General features: G+C 40.0%; 1 protein-coding gene across 1 annotated transcript in view; it reads left to right on the top strand.

Moving 5' to 3' along the window:
• Positions 1 to 268: 268 nt before the first annotated feature.
• pde4d (phosphodiesterase 4D, cAMP-specific) overlaps positions 269 to 27,978 on the top strand; it is a 270,138-nt gene continuing 242,428 nt past the window's right edge. Inside the window, exons 1-2 of the mRNA XM_066711415.1 lie at positions 269 to 393; positions 27,829 to 27,928. Of these exons, the coding sequence (XP_066567512.1) occupies positions 27,887 to 27,928 (42 nt within the window). The 5' untranslated portion in view covers positions 269 to 393; positions 27,829 to 27,886. The remainder of the gene's footprint in view (positions 394 to 27,828; positions 27,929 to 27,978) is intronic.

The raw sequence follows: 27,978 nt of genomic DNA, 5'->3' as shown, positions 1-27,978 counted from the left end.
TGTATGAAATAAACATTTCAGCAGATTTAAGTCAAGCCTGTTTGTTATAATGGGAATAGTTATTTAGTAATAAAAACACAATACAGTAAATAAGTCCTTTTGAAGCTAAGCAGATTACAGTGTGGGTTATCTGGGCTGTGTTGCTGTAATGCAGATCTTACAGCCTCTATAGCTAGTCAGTGCCAGGCTGCCACCTGATTGGCTGAGCTCTGAGCTGAGCTTCACAATTTCTCAGCAAGCGTGTATGAGCTTGAATCTTATAGTTACAGGCAATCCGGAGGCCACACTTTTTCAGGTTTTGTCTTCCTTCTTGGAGTAAGAGAACACCGTTTTCCTGGGGATTTATAACTGGAAACATCTGAGGCTGCAGCTCACGGTACAGGGACAGGACAGGTAAGTTACGGCTCTCCTTTCCCACTGAGTCATGATTTAAGTGCTGCTGCTGCTGCTGTGAGAGTTGGCATTTTGGGAATAAAGCCCTGTACCTGGAACTAGTTCCTGTTTACATGAGTGCCAGCCCCAGTGTGTTCCTGTGTTCGTAGGCAGTGTTTTTAAAAATTGACTAGGCTTATTAAGTTCTGTTCAGCAAAATGAAACTTGTCACCAGATTTACAGATTCAAGGACTCTGTGCAAAAATACCAAGTGTGACTTTCAGCCTGTAGTTCTGTCTCTATAAATAGACTGTGCTACATTTTGCTGCAGTGACACTTTTTAGTGTTGGAACTGTAGCTTTGGAGGGAAAGAAGAAAATGGATCACAGCATTATTGTGTGTGTCGTAAAACACTCGATTGCTTTAGAGCACAATAGTCTAAAACTAAAAGTTATATGTCACTCATAAATACTGACATTGCACATTAGTAGTACTTTATGTAAAGTGTTGAGCTCATTTTTCTGTTGCAAACTGACATTGCAAGTTCACTAAACAAAACTTACTATTTTGGTGGATCATTATCAATATATTATTGCATTGCATTACTTTATGCACATGTACTGTAACTGTGTGTGCAAATATACCATGTAGTACCTAAACTTTTACTGCATCTTTTTGGGAGAACTATTGAACTGCTGTAAGTTCATTGTTACACAATTTTAGTTTTAAATATCTAAACTATACTTGATTATTTTTAGTTCTCTTTAAAAATATTAAACTACATCAACAACACTTTTCTATTTATTTATTAGTATTTTACATTGATGTAAGCTATGGGGACTCACTGTAAACCTTCAGAAAATAGTTATATTTATTTAACCTTATTTTAATGAGCACAATTCTGTTCACGGTGAGGCATAAAACGTACCGTCTGCAGGGTGTCTGTCTTGCGGTTTGACATGCTGGTGAAAATCACAGCCATGTAACGCCATGTCCCGGTGCCATCCAACCCATTTGCCGGATGCTCGTCTTGGTGAGAGTAATCTCTGATGCAGTATGGCAGGAGCAGTGCACACAACAGGCGATGTGTTAAGTACAATCAGCAACTTTAAAACCTGACCCGTGGCTTGGGCCCCTCATCCCAGCCAGTCATGCACGGATGTTGACCAGTCTGCTGGGGTAAAACTGAAACATTAAAGCTTAATATGTTCTGCCACTTGGTTTCAGGCCAAACCTGAGCTTAGTCTAATACTTGATTACATCTGTTCTCTTTCAAGGGTAATATAGATGGATGCTGAAACAGTATGAAACATCACGTATCTCGGCAATTGTATTATAAAGCCATCATCTCTGATTACAGCTAACTCATGTCGACTGATTTCATTGTTAAACAGTGTTCACTGAGTGTGTAACGTTTCAGATCCGATTTAATGCAGAGTTTCTGCACGCTTGTTGCCTGTGTTCTCAGTATTTTATCTTAATTGGCATTTAAGATGTTTGAAGTGTTACAATTCTGTTAAGATAAGAGCCGCCAGATTTTTTACTTTGAATCACCTACCTAATTATAACTCTTTATCTGTGTGTGAACTGAACACAAGGTCCTTCTGGCTGGGACAGCATTTTGTATATTTGTACAGTAGCTGAACTGGGAAGATTTCTATATCGATGAATGTATCTCATATGTATTCACAAAGAATAGATTGTTCTTTGGCGATCATTATGAAGAAAATAAAACATAATTATTGCAGAATGGAATCCATTTTGCATTTTGTTTTGTTAAAAGTCTGAAACACGTTTCCCTCTCAAGGAAATCCTGGCATAACTGACTACATATAATGTCTATTTACATTCTAAGTAGTAGCACCTATTACATTAATTTAATTTAATTTAATTATAATTGATTATGAATTATATAATTACAGTATGTTACAGTATGTACAATTGCAGGCAATGACCGTGCATACATGTCATGATAAATAATGTATTAATGAAGCACCTGTAGAGTTTGTGCTAAGTTTTAAAACAGATCAGACACTGTGGATAGTTATCTAAGGCTGATATTCGGAGCCGAGATTTAATTATTCCATGTCAGCGCTGTATTATAGGGTGTTGAAGGAATGAGTCAGTTTCTCTGGAACCTGATTTCGTAACCAAGTACACATGCAGCTCTGGTGCAGTTTAGCAATATGCAGAGTGCAGTAAATGTGCAGTTTATTACACCAATATAGTTGCTGCTAAGAAAGGCATCTACCTGAACCCTTTTTTTCGGCCAAATTGTTTAAGCATCGCTGTTGTTGAATCAAACTGACATGAAGGAGTATCTGGGTGCGATATATATCTGCTTCTTCTCTTTCTTTTTCTCCCAAGCCATGCCTTTTGACTTGCAAATCTCAGTATCAGTATCCATGTGTCATATTTATGCTATTTTATGATAGAGAAAATTACAATTAATCTTTTCCTGTATTTCATTTTTCCATGCATGCAGTTTCAGACCCCTTCAACCACCGATGAATACTACTGAGGCATGGAAATGGAAACTAGATCAGATTGTATTCCCCAGACCTAGACGTGGACCCAGTTTAACTGCGTGTGCATCAGTGCGTTTTCAGTGTGTACAACAGTTTATCATGTGACCTTAAAAAACACTACGAAGTTAGGTTACAATAGGGCAGGCTACATTTGGTTTTAGGAGAGAGTATAATAGAGTAGTAAAAATAAATTAATAAATACAAAAATACAAAAGCACTTTAAGATTGAAAACAGAAAGCATTACATAAGCATTTAGAGTAGATCAGTAAGTATTCAATTTACATGTGAACGAGGTAACTTGCAGAAAGATTGAGATTGAAAGTTTGACTCATGGGGTATCCCTATAGTGTAACTCTCATAAGCATAGAAGTGAGGGGCAAGCTGGAGAAAATCCATAATCAATTCCCATAAGCGACCACTCAAAGTTTGCAGATCAGGACTAAAGGTATTCATTGCTTGGTGAGTTAGAATAATGTCGAATGTCATTCAAAACCAGACAGTGTTGTTTAGCCAGGGCTAAGACACTTATGCATGGTCCTCTTGGTTTTGGAAACTGAATAGTCACTCTTTTTGGTTTGTTAGTGTAAGAATGGTCACCCAGTTACTAAGTCATGCAGACTCGGTTTAGTTTCTAACATTGTTTTCAAGAAATGAAGTCAGACACACTATTCCCCCGCACCTGTGGTTTAATGAGGGTGTGCTGCAGTGTTATATAACATACTTTTAGCACCACGTTTCTATTTTTGCTGTTGGTATTTTACATTTTAACATCAGATCGCATGTGCATATTTAAGTCCCTGCTCATTTCAATGAAGCTCTACTGAAATCAACACCTTCTCGCAGAGTCAGGTAGAGATTTGCATGGTTTTCCTTCCGTCTGAGCTTGACTTGTGGCTTGTTCAATTTCAGCTGTAGGTAGCCCAAAAAGTGCCTAGTATTAGCCATCAGTCCGGTCACTATCTTTTAGTTTGTCATAGTACATCAGTGCCCATAATTAGAAGAAAGGGGTTATCTATCAGTGATATAAGACATTGTGGTTTATTTGTGAGGTTGTTCTGAGAGTCCCATGGGGTTGAACAGGTTTTTTCCGCTGTGATGTTATGACTTTCAGGTATTGGCGTCTTGACAAAGGCAGTGCCTTGATCCTGCGTCTATGTATCTACTAACCACGTGCCTGTGACAGGGTGTCAGTGTGGGCCCCGGGCGAGTGTGTTGTGTGTGAGAGAAACGTCTGTCCACAGTGGCGAGTTATTTCAATGAGCCCCACCACGCATGTAAGGAAATAAATCTCACAGGCATGGCGAAGGTCTGCGTATCTAAAATACAAACAGTTGCAGTTCTATCAGACCTGGGCTTCCAGATGCATGCTCCCCTGAGAATGATCTGTGAAAGCCACCACAACCTTGAAACCCACGTGTGGACCGCGCCATGAATTGGAGTTTTTAATCTTTATACTCATTATTCCAGATCTTCTTGTTTTTAAAATATGGGAAGGTTGGCTGATTTCAGTGGTTGGGATATCCGAGGATGTGGACAAAAAGTAAGAATTTTAGGCAGCTGTTATTCTGTTTAGCTGATCAGATTTTAAGCCTAAAGTTTACTCTCTAGAAGTGTTTTAACATGTTAATGCAGAATGGCTAGAATTGCTGGTTGGTTTTGAAATGGCCCCAATGGACTGCAGTTCTGATATGTTACTAAAATGCAAAAATGCACGTCCGTAGAAAGCCATGTGAGTTTAGTCAGGGGAAACCCACTAAAACATTTAGAAGATTTTGACCACATGAGAGCCAGTATGTACTCTGGAGTCCCATATCAGAGATCCCTATCAACCATAATGCAGAGTTAAACTGAGTTTCTAATACTTTACATGCTGATGTCAAAATTAAAGGCAAAGAGCAGTTTGTATTGACGTATGTGACCTAAAGACAAAGCCACATATCATTAGAGACTCTTGATTAACTGTTTTGATACAGTGTGATAAAAAACAAACGACAAAACATACAGTGTGCAAAAGTTTTAGGCAGGTGTGAAAAAATGCTGTAAAGTAAGAATGCTTTCAAAAATAGACATGTTAATAGATTATATTTATCAATTAACTAAATGCAAAGTGAGTGAACAGAAGAAAAATCTACATCAAATCAATATTTGGTGTGACCACCCTTTGCCTTCAAAATGTAGATTTTTCTTCTGTTCACTCACTTTGCATTTAGTTAATTGATAAATATAATCTATTAACATGTCTATTTTTGAAAGCATTCTTACTTTACAGCATTTTTTCACACCTGCCTAAAACCTTTGCACAGTACTATATGTCTCCACCCTAAGGCCTTTGTAGAAGGGGAAATGACTGCAAACTTGATTTGACATTTGTTTCTTTAAAATAAAATACAGACACTTTACAACAAACATAAACAAATAGATGGCAGCTTCTGTATCCCACAGACATGAAAGTCAAGGACTAATCCAGGAGACGCAGTGTGGAGGGTGACACTGCGGACATTTTATGTCTAAAAGATTTACAGTGGCATGTAAGCTACACTACCTTTGCCGTGTGAACGGGTTTGGGAGAATCAAATATACTGCCTCAGTACAACCTATTTTTAATTCGCGTGACAAAACACAAATTTGCATTCAGGGCAGTTCGCTGGTGGCCCACTTTATGTAACACACAGAATCTTTTTTGACTATAAATGGTCTAAAGCTCCCAGTTGGCCCAGAATTAATGTAAACGCTCTCCAGCACCCAAATCAGTACTAGTTTTATCTTGAACTGTTTTCTTGTGGGTCAAAAGCACAATGACCATAAAGACAAATCTGCCCATGAGGCTCATCTGCCTCAGACAATTGATTAAAAAAGGTTTCTTATTGTTCACTGTGCTGATGCTAGATAGAAGCACATTTACAACTAGACGTTCATCCAGTTTCTGGTTCTGGTCTCGCTGTTTCTGCCGAGGCTTTAATGCCGCTTCATTACACTCACATGTACCCCCTCCCTCCTCCACATCTTTCATATTGACACAATGTATTTGTTTTATGATTTGCTGCTGCAGACCAGAGGAAATGGAGTTGTACAGTATGATCCTATCTTCCTTGATTGTAATGCTTATGACAAAGAACGCAGCTGAACTGCGGTGTAATATTTAGTTTAAAGGAGGAATCCTGATGTGTTTGTTGCCTCCTGTTATCTTCAGATTTTCGGATTCACAGATGTTCATCCTGTTTGGGAAAATCACTTCAGTTTCCTGGTTTCATTGCTTCATTTCAAGTAACGATTTTGGGAATCACAAAAAAAAACTCTGATGACAAGTAGACATTCCAAAACATGATTTTAAATGAATATTCACTGTTTCCTCCTCTTTTGTGTTCTCCTTTCAACCAGTTAAAGTTAAAGTTGCATTGCTGACAGTTATTGACGCCGATCTTGTTTATTTTATCGATTCGGTGTTCTATAATGCATGACTTAATTTGAAAAAAATGACTTTTTACTGACCTTCCACAGATATATTCTCAGAAAGCTTTCCTGCTTAGCTTTGATTATCTGCAGTGAATGACGTATCTTTCAATTTAATGTGCATGGTCAGAGGACAGACTGTGCCTTTGTAAAATGTTTATGAAGTGAATAAACTTTGACTTTACTTTGTTTAAGTTTTTATCACAGGGAAATATTTCAGGCACGTCATAATAAACTGAACTGTACAGAAGGAACAATGTATCTGCGTTTACTCCCCCCCAGATGTATCCAAATTGTGGTGGCATACAATCCATTAAATATTAGCTTTAGGTCAGTGCCATTCACAAGTTTTGTCTGGCCTCTTCAGCACTTATCCATTATGTTGCGTTTGCCATATTTTCCTTACATAAAGATCTGTGCACGAAAGCAACTACATGTTTAAAATAGCAAAACTGTGGGCAAGAAGGAACTTGTCTTATTATCCCAACAACATGACCACTTTTGTCAGATAAGTGAACCAAGTCCTGAATTCCTGAGACAGACGGATCTCTAAGGCTACTTTAGCGTTGCTTACTGCATATCTCTGTCAGCTCCATTGCGGTGATGGGAACCGTGTAATTAGCCAGCAGCCACTGCGGGAACACTTTGCTTCCGATGTGCACGACGATGACAGGGGTCTGAAACAAGTCTCTCAGGGGTTTGTTAGGTGGGCTCTGTTGCTGCTCTGCGGACCCAGCGCAGGTTCCTCTGGGTGCCGTGGGCATCAGAAGTGGCTGCATGAGATCGGAGGTGCACTAAATACGTCAGAGTCAGCAGATGTTTTTCAAGGGTTTCAGGAAGATGAAGGCAAAATAGGGCCGATAAAATACTTGAATCTTAGCTCATGTCAGAAGCTTGAACCAGTAGGAGTTTTGAGGTGCATCTAAAAGATCTATCTGTCCCTCAGTCTATCCCTAGTCTTCTATTTTGTTACCTCTTGGTGGTCTTCAGATTCTCTTCTCAATGGCAACAATCCTTCATTAATACAGTATTGCTGGACTTTGTTTACGGACCCTGCTGTTGCTTTGCCCTGCGATTGGCATTGTTAGCTGTGTGTCTTGTTTGTGGTGCTTAATCCTGTGTTTAGGTTAGGGATCTGTTCCATGTATAGACAGGCTCAATAAGGCTCTCTAGGTGTTTAGATGGTTTTGTGTATGTCTATTTTGTTTAGCGCACCGAGCACTGTAAACCAAATACACATCTTTCTACCAGACCCTGCCACGTGTTTCTTACGGGCTCCGACATTGTGGTAAGCCCCCCACAGTGTCACTATATATATGTAGCTAAAGACTGTGTACTTGAACTGGAGGTCAGCTCCCACCGAAGCAGAAAGGAAAGACTCATTCATCACACTCCTGAACGCACAACCTCTACAGCCAAGACTTTGCTGAATCATAGTACAGCACTTCCTCATGCAAGGAATCTGCGCAGTTCCAGTGAGGAAAGATGTTTTTTATTGAAAAACACAGTGTAATCGTATTTAGAAACCAGTCAAAAATATTTGGCTACTGACACAACCTGGTATGTGACACTCGGATAACGCAACCAATGCAATCTGTACGTGGCTAAGAAAATAAGCAAAGCCGAGTAGTGCAGGTGTTGACTGGATGCAAATAATACAACATTTGTTTACACAACTATTCAGCCAGCTGGACACATAACAATGAGACATTCTGGTTTATGGTTAACGCTATCAGTGCTGTGTACATTTATTTTCAGTGTGGTGCATAGAAGCATGATTTTTTGGGGGGCTTTTCAAGGATTTAGTGGTGTTTCTCTCTTTGTAAACACAGAGCGTGCAGTTGTGAAAAGCATCCAGGACCACCCAAGTAGTCTCCTTGGTTATACCAGACCACCTTATTGGACGTCCATGTGAAAACCTGTGCATATGTCTAGCATTTAACCATGTTTCATGCCATCCCAATCACCTCAACTGGTGAGAGATGTATTCTGTATTCAAGCTCTCAGCTAGTTTAGTCTGTACCACCAATATTATGTTTTCCTAACACCATGCGCACATTTCTGTCCCCACATGCTGTTCCTGTGAGCTTTTTTCTTGAGGAAATGATTTGGACTGTAATTACAGGCTGGTGTCAGGATGGGAAATGCACACAAGCATTTTGGGAAACCATGATCATTATAATTTTAAATTTAGCATTTTCAAAGCTTTCATTATTCTTTAATATCACCATGGGAGTCTCGGGTTTAGTTTTTGCAGTAAGGGAAGATTCTTAACAGACAGAAGGATGAATGGAAAGGGAGAGCGAATTACGATATACATCTGATATATGCATTATTTTTATAAGTATTCCAATACAGGACATGACATGACATATACTGGGGCACATGTGAAGAATAAACTATAATTTACAGATGTACTTTACACTATAAGCTATGGCTATCTAATGTATCTAATATATGAATCAACAATCGTACTGCGATTGTGTAAAATTCATTGGGTTACTCAATACTGAAGTCTCATGCTCTAGAAAATGCTGTTCAAGTCTCTCACATTGTGCTATGAGATCTTCCCTGTAATTAATGGGAAACTGATGAGTTCGCCACAGCTATGTCATACCCCCCCGAGGAACCGATTTCCTCAAGTTTCACAACGATCCAGTATAATTTCTTAAAATATTAAGAGAATGCATTTACATGACAAAACCCCCCAATTCGCACCCCTTTCCTTTTGAATTCAGAGATCCTTTTATTCCAAAGGCCTATTTGTCCATAGACATGCTTCAAAACAGCTCTATAACACACACAATTTAGTGCCATTAAACACCACATTTGATTAAATGAAATACACAAGTTGGCCTTTAAGTATTTCTAGGCCTCACCTGCTCAAATAAAAGCTGTATTACTCTCTACTGTGAGGGAACCTAGATTATCGGTGCAGACAGATGACAGTTATATTTCCGCATCACATTCAAAAGCAGTAATTAACTCTAAACAACCTCACAGTAGAAACAAATCATAGAGTGGGACACAGGTGGGTGAGTGGGATTTGGGGAACTGAGATCACCCTCCAATACAAAATAGCCCAGTTCTTGAGTGACTTCAATATTGTAATGAATAGGTGCTGTCTATAACTGTTTCCAATACACACAACAAATGAAGAGACATTACTGTGTATTTTACAGTATGGATGAGACTCCGATTGTTATTTACCCTTGTTACTTTTGTAAGCCTTTTTTTCCCATGCAATCTCACTGGGGTTCCCTACACTTATAAGATTATTAAACCTTGGAGTGACGGTGTGACACAAGATGTATAGACAGGATGTATAGACACTAGTCTGCAATCAGAGAACCTAATTGTTTGCCTGTGAACAGTGTGTGAACTTCCCATGTACAAAAATGAATCCACTGCCGTTGCAGCCTAAACCTATTCTTCAGGAATTTGTTAGGGAGGGCAGTGATCAAAGATGTGTACATGGCACTAAACTATGTGAGGGAAGGAACAGGAATGTGGAATTTCAGGAAATCAGATAAAGGTTTCAGACTCAAAACAGCACAGGAGCTTAATGAATAATGATAATAATACTACAATACAAAACAACTCAATCCTCTCCTTTTCGGTCTAAATTTGATCATCTCCTCCTGGCAGAGATTTGTAACAGTACAATAAAGGAAGCGTTTTAACCCTAATGCTGTCAGACTGGATTACATTCAGTGGAGGATTGGCATTTTATGACGTTTGGGGAAATCATGTGCAGCTGAACATGCATTGAACTTTAAACACGATCATGTATTTGATTTATAGGCCTGGGGCAGGAGATGGAAAATGACAGCGTTCAGTGCATGGGTGTTTACACTTACTGATAGATTTTGCTTTATTTGCTGTTTAAAAGCAGCCCTTTTGTTGCCAGGAATGTAAAGCACGGAATCAATTAGCTAATTTTATTTCCAGGTGTTCGATTCCAATGTTTATTTATTATGTTTTGACATTTGTTGCCCATTAGATACACTGCCCTGGTCCATCTTTTCAAATGGTTGAGAATGCAGAGAGATACTGTTTTTAGAGCATCTGTACGGAGACAATGTTGAAGTGGTTGGCTTGCTTTCCCATATTTCATCCTGCCTCTCCGTGTGTGCAGAGTCTCTCTAGTGTCGGTCTTGTGCCCTAGCAGATGCCCTCTCCTCCGCGTCTGACGCATGCTGTCAGTGACAGGGTGTTGGAGCGCGCTCTCTTGGGGCCCCCCTGTGGGCACGTCCTGCCAATGTCCGCCATGCCGTGCCAGAGAGCCATGTGACTCAAGCTGAAACCCTCAAGCTGTCACTGCGCTGAGTGATTTTAAGAGTGGCTGGCAAAGGACTTGGTTTTAAATGGGGTTTTGTTTGTTTGTTTTATGTTTTTACAGCAATTATAAATAAAACAGCAAGCCTTGTACAATGATGTGTGTGTGTGTGAGTGAATAAATATACAGTTAGGTCCATATTTGGACAGTGACACAATTGTCATAATTTTTGCTCTGTATGCCACCACAATGGATCTGAAAGGAAATTGAAGTGTTTAGGGCTATATTATCTGCTCAGATTCAGCCAAATGCTTCAAAACTCATTGGACGGCGCTTCACAGTGCAGATGGACAATGACCCGAAGCATACTGCGAAAGCAACCCAAGACTTTTTTAAGGTGAAGAAGTGGAATGTTCTGCAATGGCCAAGTCAATCACCTGACCTGAATCCAATTGAGCAGCATTTCACTTGCTGAAGGCAAACCTGAAGGCTAAACTGAAGGCAAAACACCCCAAGAACAAGCAGGAATAAAGACAGCTGCAGTGCAGGCCTGGCAGACCATCACCAGGGAAGAAACCCAGCATCTGCTGATGTCTATGCGTTCCAGATTTCAGGCAGTCATAGACTGCAAAGGATTTGCAACCAAGTATTGAAACTCACAATTTAATTCATGATTATGTTAGTTTGTCCAAATACTTTTGAGCCCCTAAAATTGGGGCGACCACATATAAAAATGGGTGTAATTCCTACACCGTTCACCCAATGTGGATGTAACTACCCTCACATTAAAGATGAAAGTCTACACTTGGAGCACATCTTGATTGTTTCCTTTCAAATCCATTGTGGTGCCGTACAGAGACAAAATGATGACAATTGTGTCACTGTCCAAATATGTATTGACCTAACTGTATATACACACGCACACATATATATATATATATATATATATATATATATATACACACTCACCTAAAGGATTATTAGGAACACCTGTTCAATTTCTCATTAATGCAATTATCTAACCAACCAATCACATGGCAGTTGCTTCAATGCATTTAGGGGTGTGGTCCTGGTCAAGACAATCTCCTGAACTACAAACTGAATGTCTGAATGGGAAAGAAAGGTGATTTAAGCAATTTTGAGCGTGGCATGGTTGTTGGTGCCGGGGGGGCCGGTCTGAGTATTTCACAATCTGCTCAGTTACTGGGATTTTCACCCACAACCATTTCTAGGGTTTACAAAGAATGGTGTGAAAAGGGAAAAACATCCAGTATGCGGCAGTCCTGTGGGCGAAAATGCCTTGTTGATGCTAGAGGTCAGAGGAGAATGGGCCGACTGATTCAAGCTGATAGAAGAGCAACTTTGACTGAAATAACCACTCGTTACAACCGAGGTATGCAGCAAAGCATTTGTGAAGCCACAACACGTACAACCTTGAGGCGGATGGGCTACAACAGCAGAAGACCCCACCGGGTACCACTCATCTCCACTACAAATAGGAAAAAGAGGCTACAATTTGCACAAGCTCACCAAAATTGGACCGTTGAAGACAGGAAAAATGTTGCCTGGTCTGATGAGTCTCGATTTCTGTTGAGACATTCAGATGGTAGAGTCAGAATTTGGCGTAAACAGAATGAGAACATGGATCCATCATGCCTTGTTACCACTGTGCAGGCTGGTGGTGGTGGTGTAATGGTGTGGGGGATGTTTTCTTGGCACACTTTAGGCCCCTTAGTGCCAATTGGGCATCGTTTAAATGCCACGGCCTACCTGAGCATTGTTTCTGACCATGTCCATCCCTTTATGACCACCATGTACCCATCCTCTGATGGCTACTTCCAGCAGGATAATGCACCATGTCACAAAGGTCGAATCAGTTCAAATTGGTTTCTTGAACATGACAATGAGTTCACTGTACTAAACTGGCCCCCACAGTCACCAGATCTCAACCCAATAGAGCATCTTTGGGATGTGGTGGAACGGGAGCTTCGTGCCCTGGATGTGCATCCCACAAATCTCCATCAACTGCAAGATGCTATCCTATCAATATGGGCCAACATTTCTAAAGAATGCTTTCAGCACCTTGTTGAATCAATGCCACGTAGAGTTAAGGCAGTTCTGAAGGCGAAAGGGGGTCAAACACAGTATTAGTATGGTGTTCCTAATAATCCTTTAGGTGAGTGTATATATATAATATATATATATATATATATATATATATACTCACACAATTATCTCACTGCCTTATCTATAAATACTGTGCGGGTTTCAAGAAAATGCTAGTCGTTATTCTCTGAAAGGATACAGATCAACAGAGGCAAGTCCTTTTACAAAACATTATTTCACCCCTATTTCTTGAGTCTCCAAGTCTCTGAGTTATGAGGTTAGTTTCTGAACTCTTGACTTGTATGACGTGTTAGCGAATGTCCGTTCTCTGCTTTTCTTTTCCAAGAAGCCACCGTCGCTATCTGTAGAGTCTTACACAGTGGCGCTTTTGTTCAGAGAAATCTTATTGTGTGTGCTGTGAGGTCACAAGTTCATCATTAGCATGATGACAAGGTCATATGCCCTCTGTTTCCACAGCTGACAAACTGCAAGGGCAGAGTGGTGACAGATTCTGCTTAAAAAGACTAGAAAATAAACTCTACGAAGGCTTTGACTGAGGTTTTAATTTCCCTGCACAATATATCATATATACTGCAATATAAACAAAGGAAAAAAAACCTTGGGGTTTAATTATCCTGTTGTGTAATTAGAAGCACTAAACGATATACCCAGGGTGAGCCTGATACATTTATGTCTGGTTATATAATGTATTTTAATAGAATTTAAAGCATAAAGGTGAAAAATGCAAGTGAATATACGTGTCTATAATCGAGTGACACTACAACTGTGCAGCCCTGGGATTTTCAAGTGAGCAGAATTAATTAGTAGCTCTTATTAGAAAGTAAAGTGTTTCTGTATTAGTGCTGTAGTGGTCGTTGAAGCTGGGTGTCCTCCTGGAACCTCTTAGAAGACGAAAAAAATTTAAATTATTCTCGAAATCCGGTAACTTTTTGAATTAATTAAGACCAATCGGAGAGCAAATTTCCAGGTTCTTATTTGACATTTCGTTATAAGATTTCTTTAATCTTTAAACATGTTTTTGTATATCTCCCCTGGAATGCTTGTTCCAGTAAGAGTAGGTCCCTCAGTCTTAGATTCCTCACCATCAGCAATAGAAAACTCAGAATAAACACTTCGTTTCAACCACTCCAGTGAAGCAGATGTGAATGATAATTAAAGTAGTCAACACGTCTAGGATTGGGTAATTGGAGAAAATCCCGCAGAGATACTAAATTGCGTGACTTGGCCTCGGTAAGAAGTCCTTCCAGTACTGCAGTGGGTAGGACAGGGGTCTGTTGGAAATGTACTAGTCCACTTCCCCAGCATAATTCAGTCCTCTGATTGTTTTATTATTTACTTGTAGTGGATATACAAGTACCTATTGCGCTCCACACATGAGATGACAACAGAAATTATAGCCTGGGAGTGTACAAGTGCAGAAGTCGCGGGAGTATGTTCAGAGCTGGAAAGATTTACAGAAAGGGCTCTAGGAGTGTTTGTGAGAGCTCATTTTGAGAAGTTGCATAGGCATTTCGCACAGTTTGTGCAGCCTCTTATACAATAAGAGACACTCTTCACATGACCTGTGAAGTGACTGTGACCGGTGGAGGCCAATGTATTTTTCAAGATGTTTGTCTGCTGCCCCTACTGTGCTTCGTATCAGTGTCAGAGTATTATCAGCAATTATCAAGCCCCTTCCATAATAATAATAATTATAGTTAAGATAAGGAAACCAAACTAAGCAAAACTAAGAAAACCCACCAGCTATGTAACATGTTTTCTGCATATTTGAAACCATTAGACCTGCGCAGAACCTTAAATCAAGGTCATACTGAGCTGCTTTCTTTGGTTGATTGGTTTGTCACTAAGTATTATTTTACGCTGCGCTTCCTTTGGGGAACGGCCTATTGGACCACTGTTACCAAGGTAGCAGTTGCTCTGCATGAAAGATCTCATGTATGATCCTACAAGGGCAAACTGTTATTGTATGGATGACTTAATAGTCAGGATACCAATTATACAACCCCATCTTTTATTATGATATTCTACAAATTGGTTACAAACAAACTGTAGTGTATGGAAACGAAAATATAATGGCTGTAACATTCTGAGGCACACAATCCTCAAGTCTGAATTCTCTAATTCGAAAACATCCAACTGGGTTGTGGCAGGTCAGGTGTGCCAGAGTAGATATGATTTAGATTAATGCTGCCTCTCAGAAAGAGAACATTTGTGAAAGCAGCTTTAACATGATTCAAATATAAATCTGTTTTGGTTGTTGTCTGGCGAAATCAGGTCAAAGCTTATTAAATCGGTCACTTTGATGCATTCTTACCATTGTGGAATTAATTGCGATGAAGTTGTTGTCATGCGTGGTCAGCCTCCTCAGTTTGCCATGGATTTCAGAATGTGCATCATCATATATAAACCATTTGGCAGCATTTGTTCAAACTGGACTGGAGTAGCTTCATAATAAAGTCTTTGGACATTGGCTTCTATTTATTTTTATCTGCCATTCATGCTGACTATTTTTAACTATTTTTAACTATTTTTGCTCAACTGGCTATATTGTCAGGAGGGAAATCACAAGGCAGCTATTATTAATTAAAATTGGCTTGAACTAAAATGTTGCTGCATTCAATTAACTCAATTCTGTGCAATCGGTTTTCTGCCTCGGCACAAACAAAACGCTATTGACTGAACTCGACTCAATTCTGTGTCATTTCTTCCACTAGTGCGACAAGGTCATTTCTCTCTGTAATTAATTCAGCATTGTGTCATTAGCAATAACTAAAGCACTCACACACATCTTATGGGGAAAATGCACACAAACTCTTCGGATCCCTTTTTTTATTCCTGCTGTAAAAGGACACCCCCGGAAAAACAGCAGTTTGTTTTTGGAAACATTTTTAAAGCACTCAAAATAAATTCCAGGTCTTTTCAATTACTGTGAAACCTCCAGAGGGACAATCACACTCTTGAAGATATCAGCGTTCATGGGATCACTGCTGTGTCGACCAGCAGAGAGAACACCTCCACCTTTCCTTTCAGGTCTGACCCAATTCTACTTGTTGATCAAATCATCAACTCATCAAAAAACAGGATCAGCAAAAAAAAAATGTTTGTTGTTATACTCCAGTGCTATACTTTTGTTGTGCTTCCTGATCTATATCTAGGATACCATCAAACAAAACGCAAAGAGCAGCACTAACAGTACTGCGTTAGTTGTACAAAAGGACAAAACAACTGTTAGCTCTGCAATGACACCTGCTGTATACTGTGGAAGATGCATGGAATACTCTTCTGACAATTGTTCCTCAAAATAGTTTTGCATAGCATTTTTCAAAAACATCCCCCCCGAGTGCGATCGAGATGGTGTAATAGACAGTTGACCAGGGTGCTCAGTCATGAGCTCGAGGATTGATGTCGGCAAGTGATGTCCACTAGGAGAAAGGTGTACATGTTTTTTTTTTTACATTTAAGGTCACATTTCCTCAGCAGTGTCACTTGACACAGAGTGAAAGAAGCCAACAACTCTCAGTTTGCAGAGGCATGTGTTCACCAGCACAAAAGATGAGTAAGTTAAGGAGCATAAGGAGAAAGATGTTGATCTCTGACCTTGGCTGTGAAATAGTTCAAATCCACCCTTGATGGTGTCTGTGCAATGCTAACGCCTGTGCCTAATTTATCACCACAGGGTGGGGCCAGGACTCTACGAGCACCAGGCTACCGCTAACAAAACCCTGCATTTCCCTAAATAAACACATCTATGGTGATAGCTAAACTCCACATTCATATTCTGCGGGAGACTGCGGGATTGACTGCTGTGATTGATGCATCTTTTTATCAGAATGGTGGAAAACAAAGGGGTTTCCTAATTGTATTCTAGGGAAAGGGCTTTCAGTCGCTCATGCCTTAAAATAAAGACACGGCTGTTAGTCTTAGAGGTTCACTCATTGAAAAGTATTTCCCTGAGGGTTACTTAGGTGACCTTTTCGACAGTGTGTGCAATCTTTAAATGTTTGCTATAGCTGCCTATGCTAAAGCAGTTTGAAAACCATGGATATCAGGGGTTGATTTAGGTTAGGTTGAGGTTTTAAGAGTAACAGAATAGCCTTAAAGCTCCACTATCTTAATGTCACAGGCAATCTATCTGCCCCTTGTTTACATTTTTATCCTAAAGCTTGCATCCAAAGGTCCAAAACCAAACATTTAATCTTGGCTAAAATCAGATGCACCTCCACAAATTGGCCTAGTCTTCTTAGCATGTGTGGAGCTGTTGTAATTTAATGCACACAAACAGGTACAGGGGATTATATTACGCATGCTGTTCTTCGTGGTTACTCAGTTCAACATATGCAACGGGCAATCTGGAGCTATAAGATAGCGATAATATTACTGTGTAAGAAAGATCTCTTAAAGGAAAAGTAGGTATGTCCATCCCTGACACAAATATGACTCCCAGAGCAAACAATGAGAGGCAGAGGCCCCCCACCTCAGTACATAAACAAGAAAAAACATGAGCCTCACCAAGAATAATCCGGATAATGCCTATAGATAGACCTGCTCTCTGGAAAGTGAATCAATAGGGGTTAAGCAGATATCCTGATCGTTCACTCCAGGAAAAAAAGGCACTATCTAATAGTCTCTAGAAAAACATGGAGTAATAATAAATGATGCTGAGTTAGCACAGCGCTGGTGTGTCCTTCGGCCTCAGATGCACACATCCAGTCCTCTTGTCTAATGGGAGAGTGATTGGATGTCTTTTCAATAAAGTGTAATGAAAGGATATGTGTTTAAGGGGGTAGCAGAGATGGAGGCTCAGTCACTGGTCTTGTAGGTAAATACTGTGCAAAATAGGTCTGGTTAAAAACAAAATCCATGGAAACCTGTTGTGTTTGAAAACCTGAAAGAACCCATTCTTACTTACAGCTTTTTTTACTCTGCTGTCAACTCTTCAGTAATGAATTTATATGAATGGTTTGATAAAGAAGTAAAAAAAAAAACAAGAACTGGATTTATTCTAAAAATAGTCAATGGCATTTTTTGTTTATTTTATTTAGTTTATTAAAATGTTTATTAAATAGAGTTGATGTACAATTTGACAATAACTGATCTCGCTGCCCATCTTGCTGAATATCCATTCGCTGTGTCTATTCCTGTGATATTCAAGCAGAGCAAGCATTGCTGGAGACTTTAAGTTGCCAGGATGATGTACAATCATCCTGGGCTCCTTCTGTGGCCTCAGTGACCATCATGCCCTGTGCATCTAGACTCTTATTCTCAGGGGACGTTAGCAGTCACGGGCTGAATGCCACAAAGCCCAGAGTGATCCATTTCCAATGAGGCCTCCTGGATTGATGCTTTTCAATGAATCGATAAACGCCAGACATGAAAAGCAAGGTCATCTTGAACAGTTGCGATGGAAATACCTCGCCAGCATTGTCTGGCCTCACGCTGTTATTCATTCTGTTTAAAAGCAGATATCAATCGATCCTCTATTGGTTTTACAGGGAATCACAGAGACTCCCTGCCATGGACATTTTTCCTGTGCCTGCGATCCTCCCCATACATTTTTGATCCTCTGACAATGTTACACAATCCTCATGGTGTAATACTGTATAAATGTCAGGTGATTGATCACAATTTCGTGTAAGACAGACTCTCTCTCTACTCCAGTCATGACAGTATAACGCTGTTCACAGCAGGATGACTGACCCATTTTGTTTTTTATGGTAATTACACAGTTTCTCATATTGCTATTTTAAAAGCAGACCTATACTAGTAGGACAGCTGCGAATTAATTCTTATATGGTTTCACTTTTGCCCTTTCTTGATTCACAATCGACACAAGGGTTTCAGAACAGCACGCCAGTCTTGGCTAGACCAGTTATCCATCACTGCCCCAGTAAGTGTCCTACACCTCCCCCCCCACAGTGTTCCTATTGATGAAGCATTTTGAGTCAGATCTACCGCTGAGAGAGGTCTGATAAACGTCCTCTTGTGGGTGATGCTGGTCTGTGGGACACATCTGTCACTCAGCAGGTGTCCAGGCCCGATAGGGCACATTGATGTTGTGTAGGCTTCTGCAGCCCAGGCACAGTCAGTTTTTCCATTGAGGAGTGTCATCCATGTACAATGTATATTATTCATCGGGGAATTGAATCTGTGTTGCCTAGAGCTACAAGCGGACAAAGGACTAGATGAGGTCAAAACTTCAACCTAACCTGCCATTGCGAAGAACAGTGCCAGTGCTGAATGGTGTCTTTTTGCATTGACATGATAAAAAAAAAATACCATAAAAGGCACCATGTGTGGTACTTGGGCTAATTAGAGCTCAAATGGAAACATGTTCAATACAATGGATGTCAGGAAGCTAAACCAGTACCAGACAGCTTCCTGAGGTCTGTCTTTTAAGGCAGGGAATGTTTTAGACAGACCCTGATTAATAATGGACTCTTGAGCTCCGGCAGGGCACGTTTCCCGAGGCCTCTGAAGCTCGCAAGACACATTAAGAACACGCTGACCAAACCCCTGAGCTGCGGCAGGTCAGTGGAAGTTCACTCCAGTTTTGTTTCCCTCCAGAAATCTCTGTCCTACAGTGCATTTTTTGTATAGGTGAGTGTTGATTGTTGATACTTGTAGAGAAACATTAAAGATTTAAGTTACTGTTTTGTGTTATGTGTTTTTTTTTCGAGGTAAAGAAAAGAGCAGGGGTTTTATCTGTACATGCATCACCTTATGTCCTATTATCATATCCCATAAATGTAGGAATCCACTCTGTAGCCTCTTGCTTGGATATTTTTCAATTCATAATGATATATTCTTATTTTCTATCTAGTACGTTTGTAAAAATGATGAGCATAATACCATCTTTATTTTGCAAGAAAATCGTTATACCCTTATATGGGAACTTTCTTGTCCTGTGTGTGATCCCTGTGCACATCCACTCTTGTTGGAATGGATAAAATGCATGTTTACTTCCTGGAATCTGTGGAGTTTGTGCCCAAGTTTGAGACGGCGCCCCGACTTCATATTTGACATTCAGATTTTCCCAGTCGATACGTTTTTTCATAACTGTCTGAATATCTGGAATCTCTTGTGATTTCTGCCCCAGACCATTCTCTGGAGAGAGGTTAGGGTTTACTAGCTTAAAAGGCCATGTTAACCATAACAGATTATTTTCGGTATGTTATAATGATTTTTTGTGTGTTTGTTTTGCTTTCATTAAAGTATTCCTCTTTGGCCTCCATTAGCTCTGGGCAGCAGTAAAGTGCTGTAAACCTTATTGTTCAGCCTTGCTTAATTTAATTAAAGGGGAATGCTGCCAAGCCTATTGTAATGGGACACCAATGCTATATTTAAATATTTCATTTTTTAATGATATCAGATGGTAGATGTAGATTGAATTGCAGAATTGTATGTTTACCAAAGTTGGTCTAAATTCGGTGCAAAAAACAAACAATAAAAACATCCATAAATGAAAGCTATGGGAGTATTTTTGCAGTATGCCTTTATTTATTTAATATATTGTTGAGAAATTATGTAGTATGTTCCATTATTATTATTATTATTATTATTATTATTATTATTATTATTATTATTATTATTATTATTATTATTATTATTGTTATTAGGCCTATATGTTTTCAAGATATGTCTAATTACACATGCAGCCACACGGAGGAGCTAGTACTTTTTTGTATATTTCTAAAAGACAGAACAAAAGTGTAATTCAAACGGCAGACGGCAGTTCAGTCCCAACCTCATTGTGCTATGATGGGGAGGCAGATTTCAGATGGCATCTAGAAGTATCGTACGTGTGTGGAATTAGGCATTGATGTCAAATGGAAAACAAGAAGTACATAAATCATCTTCATAAATTTGACAGGAATTTTTAAGTGCTGTTCTGCCCCTAAAAATTTCTGCCCCAGACCTTCAATTGTCCGTCTCCTTTCCACAACACAACAGTTTGTCAGTGTCTCGTTTGTCTTTCTTCTCACAGACTGTCTCCTCTTGGACATAAGAAATTCAGGCATAGTCTCAAAAGCCTGTAAACACTCTCCTTTACTCTGTTGAGTTTACCTGCACTCTGAGCTGTCTTGCAGTCTCCTTCTCAGAGGACCCTATCCTAAGAAGCACAATCATTATATTGTATCGCCTGCTTGTGGCCAAGGCAACTCACTGACTATACACTCCTCTACTTTCCGTTGTCCAGTCATTCAGATGTGGGTTGAGCCCAGATTTTTAGGTACTTCTGTTGTCTACATTAGTTCTGAAAGCAGATTAATGCCTTGAGGGGGAAATGGACGCTTCATCAGTTTCTCCACGCTGCTGGAGTAGCAGGGTGTTTTGCCTGAGATGCTAGTGGGATGGTGGGTGCTGACGGTGTTTTGCCACCCTTGGGAGCGCAACTGCGTATATTTTCCTTTCTTTGTAGGATTTCATTAAGATTGTCTAATGGTACCATAACTTTACTGCCAGTGCATGTTTAACTTTAAATGGAAGGGCACTTCTTAAAACCCTCCTGGAATGATTCAGTTCTCTGTGTAACACGCAGTCCATCCAGAAACAGCTCGACTCTTTTTGTCAGATATGATTAAAAATATGTTCCAATTATGAAATCAGATCTCAATCAGACATAATGACTATGTGCTTCTGCTCCAGCAGAGTTCAGATTGTGTTTTGGAACCATCAGGAGATTTTTTATTTTTTTTTCCCTGATCTCTAAGAATAACTGGAGACAGAGATGAGAAGTACCAGGACCATGAAGAGCTTAATTCGCACATAGGAAAAGTGGGAAAAGCACTGAATGTCATGGGAGATGGCAGAAATTTAAGTATAGGTGTAACATATTAAAAATAACTAGTAGGAGTAAGCTTTACTCATCACTTTCCAAAGAGTTAATTGCAGTATTAGAAGAGCTGCAAAAAATCCTTTAATGCATCTTAGCATCTTCATAAGACAGGCTTTTGTTTTTGCTGCAACTGTAAAATATTTAATTTGGTTTTGTTACCATGAACTAAGAATTGAATCTTCAGTTCATCCATCTAAATCATGTTTTCTTTTGTGTATTTAGATTTTCTGACAAGCAGACTGAAGATTATTCCTCCTATGTAACACAAACCGAGACACAAAGCGCTGTGTTTTTAATTCATGATTGGCAAGTGGGTCGGCCAGAGGAATAACAAAATCCTCTGATGATACGATTCTTAAGTATCGCGCTGTCATTCAGTTACTGATGTTAAGAAACAATTTAATAACACATACAAATGCATCTGCTTTAGTTTATGAGTACGGGATACGTGATTTACTACTTGTCTTCAGCATTTGTCATCCTCCACCTGCAAAAGACAAAGCACAAATATGAACATGGTTGTTTGACTGATCAATTTTCCTCCTACTTCAACACCACCCTCAGTGCTATTCATTTCTGATTGACAGGTGTGTTGAAGCTTTGATTTGGTACCCCTTGCCCTCTATCATGGTGCAATAGATGAGGAAACCCAGTTTAAGACAGTCCTCAGTGATTCAAGCCTGACGGCATATAATGCTGCAGAGTATATTTCAGTGCTGCCGATGTGGGCGTATGTACCTAATTTTCCATAAACAGGCTCCAATTAGAAGGAGCAAGATTTCCTAATCCTTTAGATGTAGTTTAAGCATCACTAAATCGTCAGAAGGACAACTAAAAACATGATATCCAAGGGTTAACACTTAGGTGAGTTACTTCAGCAACCTAGAAAATATAGATGAGTGCCTGGCAGGTCCCACACCTCGAGCACACGTGATCACTGAGAGTTTCTGAATTATTTAAACCCTGAAGGACTGAGACAAGACCAAGCAATCACCACCCGCCCTGCCTGCGCTGTGGAGTAACGGGCAAATCAACCCCCAGCTGCTCCTCCTTCTCCTGGCCCTTGTATCATGAGCTGTCTGCGTGGGTCTCCCGCCAAGAGCCAGACACAGAGCCCACTGCGCAAAATCGCACTTTTGTGATCTCAATCGGTGACTGGGCGGCTTTTTGAGGGACACCAGGGTTTGGCAGGTGAAGAATTACATGTGTATCCCTGTGTGTTTGTGAAGGAAGTCACTGTTTTATTGAGCTAGGGTACAATGCTATAGTTCAACCCTGAGACCCAGAAGATCATGATAAGAACCACTTTTCAGCAGCAATTTGGGCTTCATACATTGTGCAAGCCCCCGTGATATAATACATTACACATACCTTATTTGTACCCTGGTTCAACAATATATGGTTGTTCCTAACGAGTTGTCAGGCAGTAACCGAGCTTCCTCTCATCCCGGGACAGGCTTGTGGACCCTGTTATCTTTCTCTCCTGTCTGGTTTGCATAAGAGTGCCTGTTCTTAATAACTTTTCGAAGACTGTTCGTGAAATTGTCTCTTGAACCTCTTCCGTGCAGCTGCTCGTAATAAATTCCTTTCTGATTTCTGATTGACCATGCGTCTCTCTCTTGATGATTTTCAACTCTTCAGTAGGCAACAGGACTATGGCCTGGACCAGCGGTTCCCAAACCTGGCCCTGGTGGCCTCCCTGGACGCCTGAATGATCTCAACCTGTTTCAGAGCTGAAAAGATTGAAATAAGACAATCATTCGTTCATTTAAAGGATTCAATTTCAAGCACTGTTGGAATGAGAAACAAGCAGACACTGGGGTCTCACAGGTCCGACAGTGACTGATCAACACTTTGACCTGGCCAAATTGCAAACTTGTACCCACATTGCGTTTTCTTTCATAGGTATTACAAAGTGGTTTCACTCTATAAACCGAACTGTGATTCTGTGCAAGTTTTTAATTTGTGATTGATGAGTAGGTTAGAATTAGGATTTAGTCTAGGCCTGTATCCGTCTGTACCATCAGAAATTGTATTAAACTGGAAATGGCCTCGTTAAAATGAATACCGGTATAATGTATGCTATATACAGTAGTGCAAGGACTGTATTCACTTCATAGAGAGGGAGTTGATTTATCATTTTGTATTGAACATAAAATTATTATTTGACATTTTTTCGAGTTTGACATGCCGACAGAATGTGACTGGGCAGCACTTGCATATGTTTAAGAAACCCACAGATATAAACAGAGCTGAGGGTTTGAAACATTTGCATGTAGGCAACCAGCAGATACATGGTCTCTTCATTTAAACACCTGTGGTTACACCTCATATAAACTCAGAGCTAACTTTGAAAGTTTAATGAACAGTGCCATTCTAAGTGTTCAGTAAAATTAGTTTGTTTTGTGCTTATTGACGAGCATATTCTCACTCATAGCCTGAGTCATTCAAGCTCTGCCTATCATTTCATCTCGGCAGCTCAATACCCTGCTGAGTTACTTTTTTAATATTTCCGAGTGACGTGATTGAAACTCCAGTTAAATGAATACAGCACTGTCATTTATTTTCATTATGTTGCTTAGTCACTTAATCTATCGAAATACCAAAGGGAAAGGTTTGATTGTATTTCTTTAGCCCCAAGCAAAGTGTAAACCTTGCAAGGTTAGTTGCATCAAATAAGATCACGTCAGAAGCAATCACGCTCGGCTCAGCATTTATAATGTGAATGCGAAACAGACAGCTTGGAGGTGAGGGCAAGAAAAGCAGACCACCAAAGTATTGGCTTTGAATATTTGTGTTTGAATATTGGCTTTGAATAAACTGATTCTAAACTGTTAGAAATAAATACACATATATATATATAAATAATAATAATATTACTGCATGGTGAAGTCTTCTGGGATATCACACAGTTTTTATTTCAGCCTTTGCCACAACTTAGGAAAATACACATGGGCTGTATTAACACAACATCAAGCACAGAACAGAGCAAGAGAAAACAGTTGAATCAGATAGCTCGGCCCTGTGCCTCTTGTAGTGACCAGCTGGTGGATTTATTCTGGGACGCCGTTACTGGAATGGAAAACCTCATTCCAGAGCATCCCAGAGATGTTCCAAGGGTTTACATTCAGGTTACCTTGCAAGGACAGGCCAACCCTGAGATTCTTTTGTCTCCCAGCAAGTTGACTAAAAGTCTTAATTTATTTTATACTCATCAAACACATTTGAGAGACACAGCTGCTGCCAAGGACAGAAAGATGAATTGATGTAGTTGATCAGTGTTAGTTGAAGCATAGAAAGAATGCTTAGCAGGGTCAGCCGTGACAGCCCGTCCTCAAAACATCCTGCCACCTTCACTGTAAATGCCATGTCAGAGAACAAAACTTAAAAGCGCTCCATATCGGGTGCATGTGGCCTTTGTGAATTGTTTGGGCAGATGGTACTGTGATGCATCAGTAGGGAGGACAATAGCTTGACGGCTCTGTGGTATGAGCTGATGGGACAACGCTCCCCTTTCCATATGCCCTGAAATGCTCAGGGATGCTATGAACTATTAATGCGTGTGTTTCGTGGTGGAGCCTATTGTTTTACCACTGATATCAAGGAAAAACTAAAATAAAAACAACTGAACTCCAACATGCAGTCTGGGTTGTGTTCTGGTAACCTGCAGGATGGGGATTGCCTCACTGGTCTATTGACATTCAGGCCTATTAGTGCTGAATGACTGGGTGAAGAGTTGGTCCCCATCTTCCTACTATCTTGCTATCCCTAATCATTTCCTCCCATATTTTGAATTGGCCTGCTATCCCCTCAGTGCAGGTATCTTCTACAGAAGGCACAATGGCTGGTGCAAGTTGTGCTCTTTTGTTTGTTTTTTAAAGGATTCTATTCGGTAATATCATTATATTTTTCAGAAACTGGGTGAGGGAAATCAGAAAGAAAACGCCTTAGGAACAATATTTGTATTATTTTTTTGTACAAAACTATTGCCTATGATCATATCTGCAAGAGTAGGTCTGTGTTCCAGAGATAACGAACAGAAATCGTTGAAGCTGCCGGTGGACTGTGAGAGAGAACTAGCGTAGCCCTCGCTTTCTGTCTGGTGGGATCCTTCATTATCACTCCATTGTGGACTCTAACTGTGTATCATCAAAGAAAGATAATTTAGAAAAGATCTATGGTAGTGATTTGCCTCGAGTAGTGGTCTCAAACTGTTTCATATCTGAATGTAAAAAAAGCACGCTTAAAAAATAATAATTGTGTTATTGAATTATGCGCATCGGTTGTTAAAATAAATCAATGCATCTTTTCATTATCCATTCCTTGATGCAATCACGGCCAAACCTCCTCCTCCTTACTCTCTCCTTCCTTCCCAGGAGGCCATTGCTCATCTCCACAGGTAATGGGATCGAGGAGAGGAAGAGGGGCAACAAGAGGAAAGTAAATCCACAGAAGCCACACTATGCTCATCTCCATCTAGTGATCCAGCCCATCTCCTTTTGTTAGAAAGTCAGTCAGATCTTGATCTCTCTCTCCTTCAAACAAGTTATTTCTCCTCCGCTGATTTTCTCATCACTTTCTCTTCTCTGAATCCCCCAAGCCGATGCTCGGTCCACCAAAGGGAAGGCTGAAGAGACTTCTTGAACAGCTGGAAACGCAAAAGCTCCAGTGTTAGCTTGTCTGATACTGGCTTTCATGCTGCCTTCAGAGAAAGGTAGCCCACAGCCTCAATAAAGCAGAAAGCCCCTTTGATCTCGTGCGACTCCTCGTCTTTCTGAGCTGTTCCTTGTGAGGGAGGGCGGGGGGGGGGGCTTCTAGCGAGGGTTTTATTATATGGTGGAATTAGCTGAATTTCCAGGCACGTGTCAACGGCCTCCCAATGTCTGCAGTCCCAAGAGAAAGACAAACTCTTGAAGGCAACGAATGCTCAGAATTTAAGATGCTGGCCAAATTTTGTATCTAGTCATCTCTGTTGTTATCTCTGTCCTGTTGTTTTGATCGCAGTCCTAATTTGGAAAACTGGAAAGAGTTGTCAGAAAGTGTCAAGTTTCCCATGTGACTTTCCTAATATCATGTGTTTCCTAGTATCAGGTGTTTAAATCAGTGTAACTTGGCCATTATTATGGGTATTTGTCTTCCTCAAAGTGGAGGGTTGTTGAAATGAGTAGCCACGTCTCGAAATGTATATTTGAAGGAACTTGAAGGGAAAGTGTTTAATTTAAAAGATATGCCATTTCTGTTCTGAAAGCTGCTTTTGATGGGAGTGGAAGGTAAAGAAATGTTTTCATAACACATAATTTTGATTCTTTCAAAAGTGTCTTGTAGGATGCACAAAAAGTGTACAAAGAGAATGTAGTAGATACAAAGTTTTTAGCAGTTTTTCACCCACATTAATTCAGTGATCAAACAACCTCATCCTTTAAACCAAAGTGTTAATGATCCTTCTGTGGCTCAGACTAAAAATCCAGAAGACCCATCAATGTCTGCAGTAAATCAGAAGAACTCATTAACATCAAATCCTGTAGTGAAATTTGAAGCAGGCTATTTGTTTTAATGTAATAACTTCTGTACAGCAGCTCTCGGTGCCAATACGCCTGACATGGGATACCAAGACATAGTCCAAAGGGCTCAATAAACAACTTGGCAACAGATCACAATTCTCCTTGTTGCCACATGCTCTTCATTCCTGCATATCCGGTTTTCATATCATCTGTTACGGGAATTACTGAAGCAATAAATCCTGTTGATGTTATCAATCTATTGCAGAATAATTGAATGCTGAATTTGGAAAGATGTGACCACATTGTGTCTGTGATTTAATCTGACTTTTCTGCAGGGCAGGAACCTGTTGTAGGAGGACATTTTTAAAACATTTTAACAGTTTAGTGGCTTGCTGTACAGTGGACAAAATATGTTTAAATTAAGATTGGCTGTGCTCTCTGTCTTAGGGTACAAATCTGTATTGCGGTTCGATTTATTGTTAGATGGTTAAGTTGTGTTTTCAGCTCTCTCACGGAAAGAACGAAAGTGCTTTTGCATCACCTCCTTATTTGCTGCAAGTTTTATTGCAACATTGCTGAAACTGTATTTAGTGTAGGTTTTATGATGACCTGTATGTATTAAACATCAATAACTCATCTATTATTATAATTATTATCATGTAATAATTACTTTGTAAGTAAAGCGCAGACATGATCCTTCTCTGTTTTGATTCCTCTCCTTTTTCCTTTACCAGGTGTTTAAAGTGACGGCACGTCAAGACAATCACCACACCAGGACATCGAGCACACAAGATGAGAAAGCATGCCTGTTCTGTGGAGAGCAGGGGGGGCAGTGTGAGTAGGATCTACAATGTTATAGAAGCCCTGTAATGCACTTCATATCC

Source organism: Amia ocellicauda, chromosome 8 (assembly GCF_036373705.1).
Source record: "Amia ocellicauda isolate fAmiCal2 chromosome 8, fAmiCal2.hap1, whole genome shotgun sequence".
Lineage (NCBI taxonomy): Eukaryota > Metazoa > Chordata > Actinopteri > Amiiformes > Amiidae > Amia > Amia ocellicauda.
This window is presented reverse-complemented; position numbering and strand designations above follow the sequence as displayed.